Source organism: Anopheles stephensi, chromosome 2, assembly GCF_013141755.1.
Source record: "Anopheles stephensi strain Indian chromosome 2, UCI_ANSTEP_V1.0, whole genome shotgun sequence".
NCBI classification, from domain to species: domain Eukaryota; kingdom Metazoa; phylum Arthropoda; class Insecta; order Diptera; family Culicidae; genus Anopheles; species Anopheles stephensi.
In genome coordinates, this window is record NC_050202.1 from 4,046,078 (window position 1) to 4,060,355 (window position 14,278).

Sequence of the window (14,278 nt, forward strand, 5' to 3'; positions counted from 1 at the left end):
ATAGGAAAGCTTTTTCTTTGGTAGGGTTAAGCAAGATAAAGCTCTCTTCTTCTAGACCTTTTTCTAGGAGTAACTTCAATGTATTGACAGACCCAGAATCCAGATGTCCACCATTGGTCCAGGTCGAAAGAATTGATGTCCATGTCCATCATGTACTTTGGAGGCCTTGGACGAAATGAATGTTGGGGCCACCTAGTTTCGAGATTGCAGATCTACTGACCTTTACACAAGACCCCTCATATGAGGCCACTTATACAATGCCCGAACTCTTCTTCTTCTTACTGGGCCTAACGACCTCTTAAGGTCATGTCTGTCATTTCTGGCTTACTAGATTTACTGATACCGCATAATTGGATGGGATTTGAACCCCGGGCCTGTCGGGTAAGGACCGGCACTGCTGTAGCCTCGGCCACCAGACCGCCCATCGGCCCTAATTAAGAGAGCCTTTTTACGAGGTCACCTTTTGATCCGTCAATGTTTATGTTGAAAGTTCTTAAAGATATAGCTAGATTTGCACCAAATCAGCAACTACGATATTAAAAGCTCTCATGAGGACAACGATTAATTCTAGAACTTCCACTACTAGTCAAAATTATTAAGCTTACAAAAACCCTCCATAAAAATCCAATATCTGAATACAACACGTCATGTCTAAACCTGTCACTCTGCGCAAACATTTCACTTCCGGTAAGCGTTTATTTGCATCGTTTGCGATAGGCCGCGTCAAGTTTTCCCGAGCACCTGCCACTGTTTCCAATCAGCAAATTTCACGTACGCACTCATCCGCACAATCCATCAATCAAACCAATTTCGGACGCGGACTTGGAACCCGTTCGACCTTGACGCTGTTTGTTACGCATCCCAAAAGCTCCCATTATCGCCATTCGCGGCCAGCTCCCGAAAAATTTGGAAGGAAAATTGAAAAATACTGGCGCACAACAATGGCGCCATTATCAACACTGAGAAAGTGGGCTATTGATTTTGTTTTACCGCTTTGTTTTTCTCTCTCCACACTTTTGAGCCCAGAGTCTTTTCTGAGGCCACCATTTGCAACCCAAAAATGGAAGCAAAGGGAAACGAAACGTCTCTGATCCGTGTGTTCCGATCGTTGGATGCGCACTTCACTTTGTTTATGTGTTTATACACGATGTTTTGTTGTTGTTGCTTTGGGGCCTTACAAACTATGATGTGTATGATGTGTTTGTAGGCTCGTCTTTTTCACCGACTCCACCCAGAAAAAAAGCTCACAAGAAATTGAAGAAAAGTTCATCTTCGCATACAAAAAAACGGTTGCTCCAATGAATTTGTTTCGGTGTGTGCGAAAAGCTGTGCAAATTTTCCTCTGCTTCAAGCAGGGGAAAGAAACGAAACGAAGGAAAAACCTTAACCTTACACAGACACACATTTAGGAGTCGGTAGGCTGTAGTTGTAGTACACATTCGGGGGAGGTACTCTTTTTCACCATTATCTAGGGGCAGCGGGTGATGATGATGATGATGATGATGATCCATCGCTGAACTATTTCACCCAAATAATCTACCTTGCATCCAAATCTTTTCCATTTTTCCTTATTATTCCACCGAGCCTGTACACGGCTACCGGATAAATATGCGGGAAAAGCGCGAACCCGAAGTAGCAGAAGTAGGTGCATTAATCATTTTGCTAAATCGTTCCGGGGCGGCCTCACTGCTCACCAAAGTTTTCCACAGTTAAACATTTGTTTCCTTCCCCGCTTTTGCTTTTGGGGAGGAATGTTTATGGAGGAATAAAAAGGGGGTAAAGGTGGGCTTAAGGTGTGCTATTTTTTCTTATCGTTATCTAGTTTGCTTTGTAACTATTTTCGAGTACGATTCGAGCACCTTTCGCTTGGGCATCATTGCCCAGCAGCAAAAAAAAGCGCAGCATGAGCATCTGTGTTCCGACGTTTTTTCTATTTCTTTTTAATGTTCTTCTTCTCTCTTTCTTCATGGTGAACTACCCTGTCCAGATTTGGCTTCCCAGATTGAAGGTAGATGATAGTAGGACGCAGGCGGACTTGCTTATCAGCTTCTTTATGTCTGTTTGTCTACCACAGCAGCTGTAGGGCGCGACTAGCCCTTGACGACCTCACTCACTCGGCCTATCATAATCTACGAAAATTTAATTTAATTTCCAAAGCTTAAGCCTGGTACACGCGGGACACACAGCTGAGGGCAATTAGCGTCGGTTGTAATGTTCGCCTTCCCACCCATCCACCCCACACACACGCATGCACGCCCACTGTTCGCCCTTTTGCAAATCAGATTCTGCTCACTCGCACTTTTCTTTTCTTCTGCGTGCCCCGAACGTGAGAAAGAAGCGCGTAGGCTCGACGGTTGGCGAGACATTTTGGGAACTTTTCACATCATTATCATCGAATGATGGCCGGATGGCACACTTTCCCACACACCCCGCGTGTCGGTGCGCGGTGCCTGGTCGAAATCGGGAATTTTTCTACATTTTCTTCGCGCACACAATTTCCACGCTGTCTGCTGGGTGGATGTTGTCTTCCCTAACCCGGGCCTTTCTTTAGCACACTTCAAGCAAAAGGGAATGGAGGTTTTTTTTTTATTTCCCCCCTTTTGTAAAGGCTTTGTAGTCAAAAGGTCAGACATTTACGCTTACCGCAACTGCACAACGAATGGCAGTTCTGATTTGAGGGAAATGTAGGAAAAGCCTGTTAGTAGGCGCGAATCAGCTAAGGTGAAAAGCTAGCGAGAGCACATTAAAGGGACTTTAACTTGCAGAAACACTTTCACAAACTAAATTTTAATACTTAATTGAGAACACCAAAATTTTCATTCATTTTCCTTTTTCACATTGAATTAAACGAAAATCAATAACTGATAGCCTTCAATGAGGCTGATAGCTACATTCATTCATTCAACCATCAAGGACACATTCGAAACAGAAACTCCACACGGACACACGCGCACGCACATTGGTCCCTTCGTATTAAGGGCTTGGGAAAATCACCTTGAAATACACCACCCGCACCTCACTACACCCACGGACAGCAGTAAAAAAAAACCCACCCAGCACCATACACACCATTCACTACTATCTTGGAAGGAAACTTGTTATGCTCTCTTCACCGAAACGGAAAACACGCTACCCTCACATGAAGCTGTATAGGAAAAGCCACAGCAGGGGGAAAAAAAACTAACCACAAATTGAATTCCGTCAACCACAACTAATCGGGAAAACTGGTGCCTTCCCGCAATTGCTACTGTGCACTATCGCGTCTTGTTTTTGACAGCTGTCAATAAAGGAAGTTTTCCCTTCGAAACTAAGTCACGGTTTTTTGTTTTGTTTCTCTTCGCTCTTTAAATCTTGCTGCCAGTGAGACGATATTAAAACTAAAAACACACCTTTAAAAACAAATCACTCGAACCAGATCCGATCGAGATACCTTCACTAGGACACAAACTCCAGACACCACACACACACACACAAACACAGCCGTTGAATGGAGCTTTCGAGGTTAGGTTTAGCCTTGATCGCGATCGCGAGACCGTTTTTGGAGCACTGCGAAGAAAAGCCCACGCTTCTTGCCGGGTGACGGAGCTAGCCAGCGCTAACACAACACAAAACCACGTCCGCCGTAAGCAAGTAGTCGAACGCCAATGAAACCTCTCACGGCGGCGGCGGTCCCGTCGACGGTCGGACCAAACACGCGCACCGCGAACCATACAGAGATACAGCACACGGTGGCGCGTCTGTTGTTGTGCGCTTAGGTAAAGATCGTAGCACCCTGGCCACCTTCTCCCACGGTGCCCCGTTCGTAGGTTCGTAGGTGGAAGTTCAGTGCGAAGGGGTTTTTGTTTTGCGTTTTCGCGAGCTTCACGAGGCTCACCCACCCGTGCAGTTAGGGTGGTGGTGAGATCATCTTCGCCTTTAAAGGCACTGGAGGTAGTAGTAGTAGTAGTAGAAGCAGTCAGGGGTTAGTATTTACAAGTGCGCATCGATGCGAAGCGTGGCTGCTTCACCCATCGGTAACTTATTACAAGCACTTTCGGATGCAAATCGCTAATGCAAACAAATTGATTTGCGCGAGCTCATGCACGCATATCAGAGGTCGCATCAGTGAAAAAATCATTCTTGCTATTTTTTTTTGCGACCAAACGGGTATTGAAGCGTTGTGAATCATAAATGGGTGATTTGTGTTTGCATGGGTCAGCATCGGAAAAACGAGTTGGTTGAAGTTGTTTATGGAATGACGATAAGTGAGGATTACGTTCGTCAGATAGTAAATATAGCAGTGCTTCTTGATTGCCGCTTTAAGATGTCAATATTTATCAACTGATGACAACGTTTAATGATAGAAATAAACCAATGGTTTTTCAGCCATAAATATTGAAGAAAGCATTTAAAATTTAAAAATAAATAGTTATGATTTTAAACTTCGAAATCAGTATACCAAATAGAATATTTGATGAAGACTTTTTTTTTCTACAGGGTTTCTCAGATTATTTTGCTCATGAAAGCAACAGAGAAAAGAAGAACAGCAAACATTACTATCGGCATAATATCAAATGTGAGACCTTATTTTCAGATCATTTAGTGATAATTTTTGCTTTTTAATATTTAATAAGAATTTGTTTCCATCTTCATGTAATTATTCAATTTCGATACAATTATTTTACATTTATTTTAATTTTTTTTATTCAAAAAGAACGGCCTGGCCGTATTGCTTAAAGGTAAATTACAAATATAAGTACAATTCACGATGGTTTGGAAACATTTCATTCTCTAAACCGTGAAAGGACACCTCATCCCATTTATTTTAATTTTATTACATTCGATTTTCATCTATTTTTACCTATTGTTTGTTTTGGTGAATTTTTATTTATTTATTTTTGCTTTTACATATTTACTTTTCATAAGTTTCTTTTAGCAATACAAATGTGCTAGTCCGTTCTATTCGAATAAAAAAATTGATAAGCAAGTGTAGACAGAAATATAATGTTATCCTTCTAAAAAAAATCACCAAGAAAACCCCTGCAGTTTACTAGTTCCTTCTATCGAGCGAAAATACAGCAACGACCTTTCCGTGCGTATGAAAAGCATACACAATTCGCACATCCATTTCCAGCAAATCAACTCTATCAACCTGCAACACTTCTCTCGATCACTTTCACCCTCATCATCGCGGAAAAGCCACATACAAATGTACTGTTCGAAAGTGCATCTTCCTTCGCACGTCAATTGTACGAGATTGCGAATTAAAATCCTTCCTATTGCCAATTGCGCCGCTAGTATGGGCGAATGCGAAAAACGTGGGGCCTTCACCTCGATTGACCTTTTTCCGGCACATCCGAAAATCGAAAGGTAAAATGCATGCACACACATTCGCGCACAGTACAAACATTTGACGTCCATCACCAAACAAAGAAACAAAAAAATCCTTCTCATTCGATTTTGTGGAAATGGTGAGGAAAATTGGACAGCAATGAAAAAAGGCTTTCACGGGGCGGCTATTTTGGGTGAGCAAAAGATACGAAAGATATGGACACGATAGGGTTTGATTGGTGGTGCTGCCGCTGTTCGATCGATTCGATCGATAGCAATGAGCTAGAAAAGGTGTGATAAGCAAACAAAAACCCAACTGACAGCCGTGCGGTTATGGTGAGGTTTTAAAAGCATTCAAAATCAAACAGCTAACCAAAAACAGGCTGTAGCTGCATCTCTGCAGCGAAGGAGCAGAAAGCAACGAGCACATGCAAACCCCGACTCTGTCCGGCCATTAAGATCCAAATAATTACACACCCTCATTTAAGGAGACCATCTTAAGGCCGATGGAAGGTTGGCAGCGCACGCGGGACGGTGAAGCGATGATTTGCGCCACTCAAGAGCAAAACTCTCGTTTTCCATCGCCCTCTTCCTGGACCCGATCGTCTTCCTCTCGTGGACGTCAAAATCGACGCGAGCTTCTCACTTTCCACGAAGTCGGCGGACGTTCACACCAAAATCTATTGATTCTTTTCTATCTTTGGGGGTAATTTGAAAAAAATCCAAACTCCCAGGGAAAGCTCGGTGACCGTGTGGGTCACTGGCTGGGAAAGTCTTATCACACACGCACGCAACGGACGTACACGCGTACACGCAGGTTCGCTTCCGGTTCAAGTTTAGCGCATAACGCCTGCGATTATGCTTGTTGCACTGACGTAATCGAAACGATCAAAGCCCGAACATGACAGCGACGGTGTTTGTGATCATTATATGTCTGAGATTGTAGGCATCCCCAGCATACAAACCGGATGTTGTGGTGGAAATGCTTTGACCCATAGGGCGACGTATAAGCCTGGTTCGACTGACCAACTGTGTCAACCTTGGCTAGTCCAGCGCGACTTTACTACTTTGGTTAGCACCTTTTGCTCCACATCTGTTAATCACTCTTTCGAATGGGTTTCCTTCTCCCTTGTTTCTCTTATCTCTTCTCCAAGAGTGTCCAATAAAACTATCCAGCTTTGATCTAGTTTTGTGTTTTGGATGTTTTCCGATTGTTTTTCTCCCACCATCCATCACACATTTTTATTTTTATCTTCCCATTTTGTTTAGCACATAGCGAAATTCCTTCGCCACACGTTTCGGCGGTCCACAGGAGACTTCAATGACTCCCAACACACGAACCTCCGAAGCAAAAAAAAGGCCAAACAAAACCCAATGCTAGACGAATCAAGGGAAGAAAGGCAAAGCCACAAAACACAACTGCGTCAGTTTAAATACGCGTATCGTAAACGTAGCAGAACCGTTAGACGGATTGCGGCATCCGTCTTGAGAGTGTGCGCGCGTCAGTGCTCAAAATCGGCCGTTTAACATCGATGCGTACGTACTCCATCGCCGCAATTCCTCCACAGTTGCTCCCCAAAACCATCTTTTCGGTGGCTCATTTCGGGTGTACCTAGTACAGCGTTCCCCCTTACACCATTTAAGGCATCCGAGCTCCTTTAAAAAAGCTGCTTAGACTCGGCCGAATTTTACCTGAGGGCGGTACCTGAGATTTTGTTCAATTGAAAACTGCTCCACTTGCTACGAACGCTGCTTCTTGTGCACGTGCTGATTAATTTTACTGCACGTTGTTTTGTTGCCTTTTTTAGACGTGTACTTTTCGATTGTGCCTTTTGTGTTGGTATGATTCGCCCCATGTGTGGTTCATATGTTCGGCGCCGTAAAGCTATACCGACGCTGTTGTTACTGTTAAAGTTGCCGTTGCCGTACACACTCTAGCTATTGCAGCATTGGCTGGCGGTCTTTGGCAATGACGAAAGCAACCGCACACTACGCATGTAAAACCAGTGTGCGAAATAGAAGACGTACCAGCAGTACATTTACTACGGCTTCGGTCCAATGGGATGGGGGGGTTTTGAAGGCCGTAAGGACATGATAGGAAAAATTGATATTTCACATACGCAGTTAAGGGGCGAAGCAATAACAAGTGTCCAACCGAGCACTTAAAAACAAGGGTGTTGAAAATACAAAACTTGTTTCGGTTGAGTGACGCAGGTGTGCAATTTGTTGAGAAAAACGACTAAAATGATTAGATTAGAGGAAAATTCATTTCGGTGAGTGCTGTTGAAAATATTAACTCCGTACACCTAATCGCTTTCGCTTCTCGTAATTATTGATTTTTACAATTTAAATTTAATTAATTTTTTTACATCGGGGCGGTCCGGTAGAAGATACGAAAAGTGGTGCCAGCCTTCATACGGCAGATCCAAGGTCCAAATCCCATCCGGTTCTATCTGACTATCCAACTACGTGGTCATTAGGTCTAGTAAGCCAGAAATTGCAGACATGACCTTATTAAGAGGTCGTTAGGTAAAAAAGAGAAAGAGAGATTTTTTCCAGGCTCACATAATTTATAATTAAAGCTTTAAAATTTATAAAAATTAGCAGCAGAATAAATAATAACTATTGAATAAAACGTTTTAAATAGCGATCATCTTGAAGATCATTTGTTGAGAAGCTGTGTACGTAGCTCGAAAGCAGGCGCGTGCCGCTATTCGAGCAGCAAGCTTATACCCCTCAAGCTATGCAACCCGCAGCACACCAACTCAAACGTAGCTTTGCTTTTCAAAAGCACAACAGCTCGATTTGCTTGCAGAAGCAGCATGAACGTATTGCACAGTGAGTAGTGTCTTGGAGCTTTTGGACATATTTTCTTTAAGATGTTTATAATTTTAACCGTGTTTGGATTATTTTCTGATTGATAATTAATTTTCTGAGCAGTGTCAAAAGTATTTCCAAAAATTTGATTATTAGAGTATACGTGCCTTCCTTAAACATTTTTTTCGTTACTGTTGACTTTAAACCTGAGTATCTATCCCCTCATTTGCCATTTTATAACCGAAGTCTCTCCAATAAAGGCGCGAAAATTCCCACAGCGAGCTATCTGGCTATTTTACTACTGTAAGGCTATTCTGAAATTTATCAAATCAATATTTTTGAACTAGCAATACGGCCAGGCCGTTCTTTATGAATAAAAAAAAATATTTTTGAACTGATTTATCCGTTTGAAATTATTATATTCCTTTAAGTTTTACATTAGATATCACTGAAATCTAAAATAACTGATCTATATTTTTCGTAGCCTTAAGCTGAAGGAAGATTTTGTAATCATTTTTATTTATTGGGCTACGCACATGCACAGAGTTTAAGTTTTTAAGCTTCTTGTGCTGTCTAATGGTCCAATGACCGTTCGGAAAGGCTTTCATTCCGATTTTTCGTTTTAAAGAGCTTTTCTCCAACACTCGAGTTTGGCAATAGGTACCTCAATATTATTTATTTTGTTCAATATTCTCAGCCTAATTAAATTGCACAGAAAGCAAACAAACTTACCTGCTGTTTCCGGTGTGGTGATCGTAATCGGAATGTCCTGCACTTGTGCCGCCGGTGCATTATCCAACGGTGGCGAATTTTCGCGCACACATGACATCAAACCCGCAGACATCTGAGAAAGAAAGATTGAAAATCAGTCAAAACACTAAATACTGAGCAAAGCACGATAGAATCTCTAGTTTGCCAACCGAACGTAAGAAAGAACAAGTAACGCGTGCGTGCGCGTGTGTGCTTGTTGTTTGAGAATAATATCATGCACAATAAAGCGTAACCGGGGGTTTGGAAGGAAGTGCAACGGCATGCAGTCGGGACTGATTGATAAGGTCAATTTAGAACGACGAATCCCGTTTAGGAAGGGTGCAGCAGCAGTCAGACCATAGCAGTCTGATTGTCAGGGCAAGGTTCTTTTCGCCACGAGCAGAGGCCAAAACAATTCCGAAAGAGACGTAGCATTCAGACGTCGTGCTGCAGTTTATTGATATGAGAAAGAGTTAATGCTCTCGGCGGGTAAGGCATCTTACTGTCACAACTCGAAACTCGCGTACGCGGAAAGAACCTTGCTGCTGCTGCTGCTACTCTGCTATGATGGGTGCGTCAGGACGGTTGGAGAAGTGTAATGCGCAATGTGTCACTAAAACGGAACAAGGAAATGCAATCGGTGATAACGTGCTTGTGTGCTTTGGAATGTAGTTCTTTGTTTCTGTACACACGCAGATCCGTCATATCTGACAGCATTAACGAAGCAAAAAAAAACCAGAGAGGACAAAAAGGAAAAATTCTAACAAAGAGATAAGAAATGGCATAATGGACTTTGAGTTGATAAGAAAACATACGGAAAAACAAATCTTTTAAGCAGTTGGTGCTTTAATGTTCTAAACAGAAAAAAAATCATTCCCAAAACAAAAATATAAAAATCGGATTTCTTCTCAAAAGTAACCAGTAACATATGAAAAATGTAATTTAACATTAAGAAGCCAATATGTACGCATTGATAATAAAAAAGAATACGAATTTGAAACAAAAGCAATTATCGAAACAGAAAAATAAAACAAATACACTAAAAGTTAGTTAACAATTCTCAATTTAGAAAGGAGAACGAAATCAGAATTTAAACTAGAACGTTTTTGGATTGTTTAAGTACTCACGCATCGAGTTTTGAACACAGAAGCATGTAAAGAGAAGGGTTAGAGAAAGAGAAATAGAAAAGTACACACAATATCCAGGTTTTCAATCAATCTACTACCACCGCCAATCAGAATAGTGATGTGTGAAAAGTGAAGGAAAAATCGGAACAGGGGGAAAAAACAACGTGTTTACACAAAACAGAAGGAAATGGGGGATACAATTGTGATTAAATGTGTGTTCGTGATCTGCGTTTCAACCCGGTTTGTTGACAGTCAGTTGATTCGATTCCTTTGCCTGCACAGGTGAGTTTTGGTTACCTGTAAAGAAAGAGGAAAAAGGAAGAAAACAACCAAAAATTAATATGTTATCATAAATGTGTGTCTTGATGTGTGGTTGAAACAAGCAACAACGGTTTGTACTTTTTTTAGCTAGCAATTTCCCGATTTTCGGTCGCGATATGAAAAATGAGGTAATACATGCATTCCGTCAGCGGAAATCGCTGGGAAAGCAGCACACTATTGACAGTGAAATGAGCCACCAATCCAAGCCAAGGTGGTGGTGACTGGCTGGTGGCTGGATCAGTAGGTAACGATGGTTTTCCGCTCCAGTTTGCACCCGCCGCTCGAGCCTTTTTCTTATTATATTTAGTGTGCTTTTCGCTGCACGCACATCATATGATTTTTTTTTTGCGCTTAGGCTCACACTTCCACCAAAGCAAGCGGATGGCGCTTGATGGTTTTGTGGTAGTGCCGCTCATCATGCGTTTTTCTTTCCTTTCTGGCACGCCGCTAAAAGAGTGAAACCGACACCATTCATATCGTGCTCGTTGGCTCTACATTTCCAAGGCTAACAAGGTGCTGCGAGAGCGGCGGTGGGCAAAAATGCTCGCATCGGTTTTTGCTTCCAGCAATGATTCGCGTGCACCCAGCTCAACCCACAACCCACCCACAGCATCATGTGCCAATCTGGTGGTGATGATTTAAATTAATCCGATTGTTAACTGAGCCTTAACAACGCTCTCGCCATTACATTTAATTGTTAGAAAATGGCAAACGTATCGATTTGATGCGCGCAGATTGGCACAGACGGCCGATAACGCGAAATTGCAAAACAAAAAGACAAACAGAAGAATCGGTAAGGTGGATGGTGTGTTGAAAACAAAGCAATGTTAATGGCATAACAACAAACAAAAAAACAGATGAAGAGAGATGTGTAATGGGTGCATTAAAATTCATAACATATTTAAAGACCTTCGGAACAATGGGCAAATGCATGTCATTATTGTGGTGCTGTTTTGAATGGGATGTGTGTTGCAATTCGCAAACTAATTAGATTAAAAGAACACATGTTAGAGCAGATGGAAAATGTAATATGGGATATGCAAGTAAAAAAGGAGTGCCAATATCTGAGAATACCTCTCCAATGTCAACCATAACACATGGATATTCATAGACCCAGACACTCCCATTCGGTTTTATACTCTTAGCCCCAGATACGACCATTCTGAGACATGGACTATGTCCAAACGAAAATGCAACAACAAACGCAAACTTTGAGTAGCGTCGGAAGAGACGATGTTTAGAAAGGATTTTTGGCGCCGTATGTGTGGAAGATAAGCTCTGTCGCTACACTGGGTCTGCCGCAACACTGTTATGCAGATCCTCATGCCAGACTCCGATGGCCTCTTCACATCATGAACATGACATCAGAAGACTTGGTCCGTAAATTCCTTTTAGACCATAGACATGTACAGAAGAGGTGTAGTAGACCTAAATTGAGAGGAAGTACTAACGTTGATGTAGCTGCGTCTATTTGCAGGCAATACAAGTTTCGAGAGGACCTTTGCTATCCAAGAGATTGTCACTAAGCGAAATCACCAAATTAAGATATATCCAGCATTTGTAAGAATTTTCTGTCTTTTAAGCTAGAAACTTGGATGCTACAGTGGGAACTAAGATATAAATACAATATCTTAGGAGCACGGAAAACGAATCGCGCATCGTAGATAAACTCTTCAACTTCACTTCGACTAACACAGTAACGGCTAAAAAGTAAGTAATCTCCGAGCTACCTTTATCAACCACATTACAGAAATTCCATCAACCGCAACACGAGCGCTTCCTGCTGCAAAAAAAAAGTAATTCCATATCCATCCTTCAGCGTCCGATTAGCAGCGCCCATTTACGCCGATGCGGAATGTTCCTGGGGAATCAATTTACGAAAGCGACAACTATTACATCTCCACCATGGTTTGACCTTTCACCAAGATGGCGCCAGTTGTTAACTGTTGTCTAGTCCTCGCCCTAACGCTGGAACGCTATTGCTGCTCCAGGCTTCTACCGGTTATGCGCTCCATTGCACTCCAGCCCTAGGCCCCCCCGCTTGGCTAAACGTGCTAGGAAGTATTGCCACTCGCCATTTCGCTCCGGCCATGCACTACTTAGTGCAAGGGTAATTTATCATCTAACGCAAACCGACGAGCAAGGGAGCGGGATACTGAAGTGTGGCATGAGACATGAGAAATCTTTCCATACCGGTACCAAACGGTTTTCATTCGTGTAATGAAATTAACCTTTACTTCCAACGGCACCGATCTTATAGGCAAAACACACCTTCGATGGCTCGATCGGTACAACGAAACTCTCTAACCCAACGGTGGGCTGCGCTGCAACTTCTACTCCATATCCACGGCTCTGCAGCGTTCAGCGCGCTGGATGGTATTGTGTAATGTACGTCACAACGGCCCCAATGCAGTCGCGTTTTCTCTTTCGTTTAACCTTTTTTTTCGCGTTTCGCGTTCAAAAATAGATAAATAAACCTCCGCGTTTTTTTTTTGCTTCTCGGTGGGAGGACGGACCTTCGTTGCATCGTCCGAGCCGGACGGAAGCCTAATGCCATAGCGCCATTTGATGCCATAACTAGAGGGAAAAGGGACCGTTTCTACGAGCGAGTGTGGAGGAACGTGCACGGGAATGATATTTCAAATAAGGAAGCGACCATTTTATTGATCTTTCGTGCTTCAGTTGAATGTTGAATAATGCTCCTAGGAGTCGTAAGGGAAGGAAATTCGCTGTTCAGGTTTTGAAATTGCTAGCTTTAATGTAGACTTAATATTATATCAGGTTTTTGTGTAGAATTGGCTCTATCTTGGAATGTAACAGATATTATCATACAAGTTACTCAAGTCATAAATAAAATAATATAAATAATAAAAAAGGCTAATGTAATATAGAGATTGAAGAATTTAATACCAAGACTGGAAAATAACATGGAGAAGCTACACATTAAAGAAGAAAATCATAAGAAGGAGAAACATACAACAGATGGAAAACAAATGGATCCAGTTAAATAAGAGACATTTATCAAACCAAGTATTCCACACAATATTTCACAATAAACACTAATAAGCATATTAAACATGAGCAATTAATCACACATAAAAGACTAGAGCAAGCTTTCTCTATCGTCTCTGAAAAACTTTTAACAAAACTCCATAACTCCACCACGAGAGCAGCAAAGCAGCAATTTTATCGTCCAAAAAAAGTATTAAAATCGAAAGTGTACACTCGGGAAACTAGTTTTATCGTCCCGAAGGGAGCCACGGAGCAGATCAGACGTCCCAAACGAATACAGGAAGATATAATAAAAACATGCTAATCCCGTTCCCAACATATTTTGCTCGTGGACGATGAACGAGTTCCGTTATCTTGCACTGCATGCAGTGCAACGAGATTTAAGCAAAAACAGCACGAAACTGCAGTACATTGAAAAAGGATGTTTTGGGGAAGAAAAAACGGCGAAATAGAAGCAACTTTGCTTGGTGAGCCTGTAGCTATTACGCAAAAAAACCCGCTCTAGCGATCGGGAAGTGTACGCGAGAATCGCTCGCTAGACAACGGTGAGGATTTAGCGCTATTACCGTAGTCACTGTACGCGGGCTTAACGAATTGCGCGCCATACCCGCATGTACGTCGCGAAACGGAACGGAGAACGGACATGTAATACCGGCGGGTACGGAGTATGATTCACAATTCTTTCTTTGCGATCAGGTGTAGCCTGGCAGTGAGCCGAACCCTTGAAGCACTGTGGTGCTGTTCCACCTTATTTATTGCTGACGCCCCGCAGACATGTCGGTGGATCACCACGCGGCGTAGAGGGCACGGCAAAACGGCGAGGAAGGCTACAGCTTGATCTAACCGGGAAGCCGAACAAACACTACCCGAGGCTGAAGGCGCTTGGGTGCTGTGAACGGTTAACACTACCGCAAGCCTAAAAGTTGAAGTTGGAGGAGCTA

The 14,278-nt window shown here is 42.5% G+C and overlaps 1 protein-coding gene across 4 annotated transcripts in view; it reads right to left on the bottom strand.

Moving 5' to 3' along the window:
* The window catches only part of LOC118505846 (serine-rich adhesin for platelets), a 59,056-nt gene that overhangs the window by 9,904 nt on the left and 34,874 nt on the right, over window positions 1-14,278 (bottom strand). For 2 of the 4 annotated variants that reach the window (XM_036042218.1, XM_036042217.1), the window contains exon 3: window positions 8,860-8,971. In XM_036042218.1, the coding sequence (XP_035898111.1) occupies window positions 8,860-8,971 (112 nt within the window). Of the gene's footprint in view, window positions 1-3,389; window positions 3,653-8,859; window positions 8,972-10,004; window positions 10,023-14,278 lie in introns of those variants that run through there. The other 2 variants (XM_036042219.1, XM_036042221.1) reach the window with 2 other exon arrangements.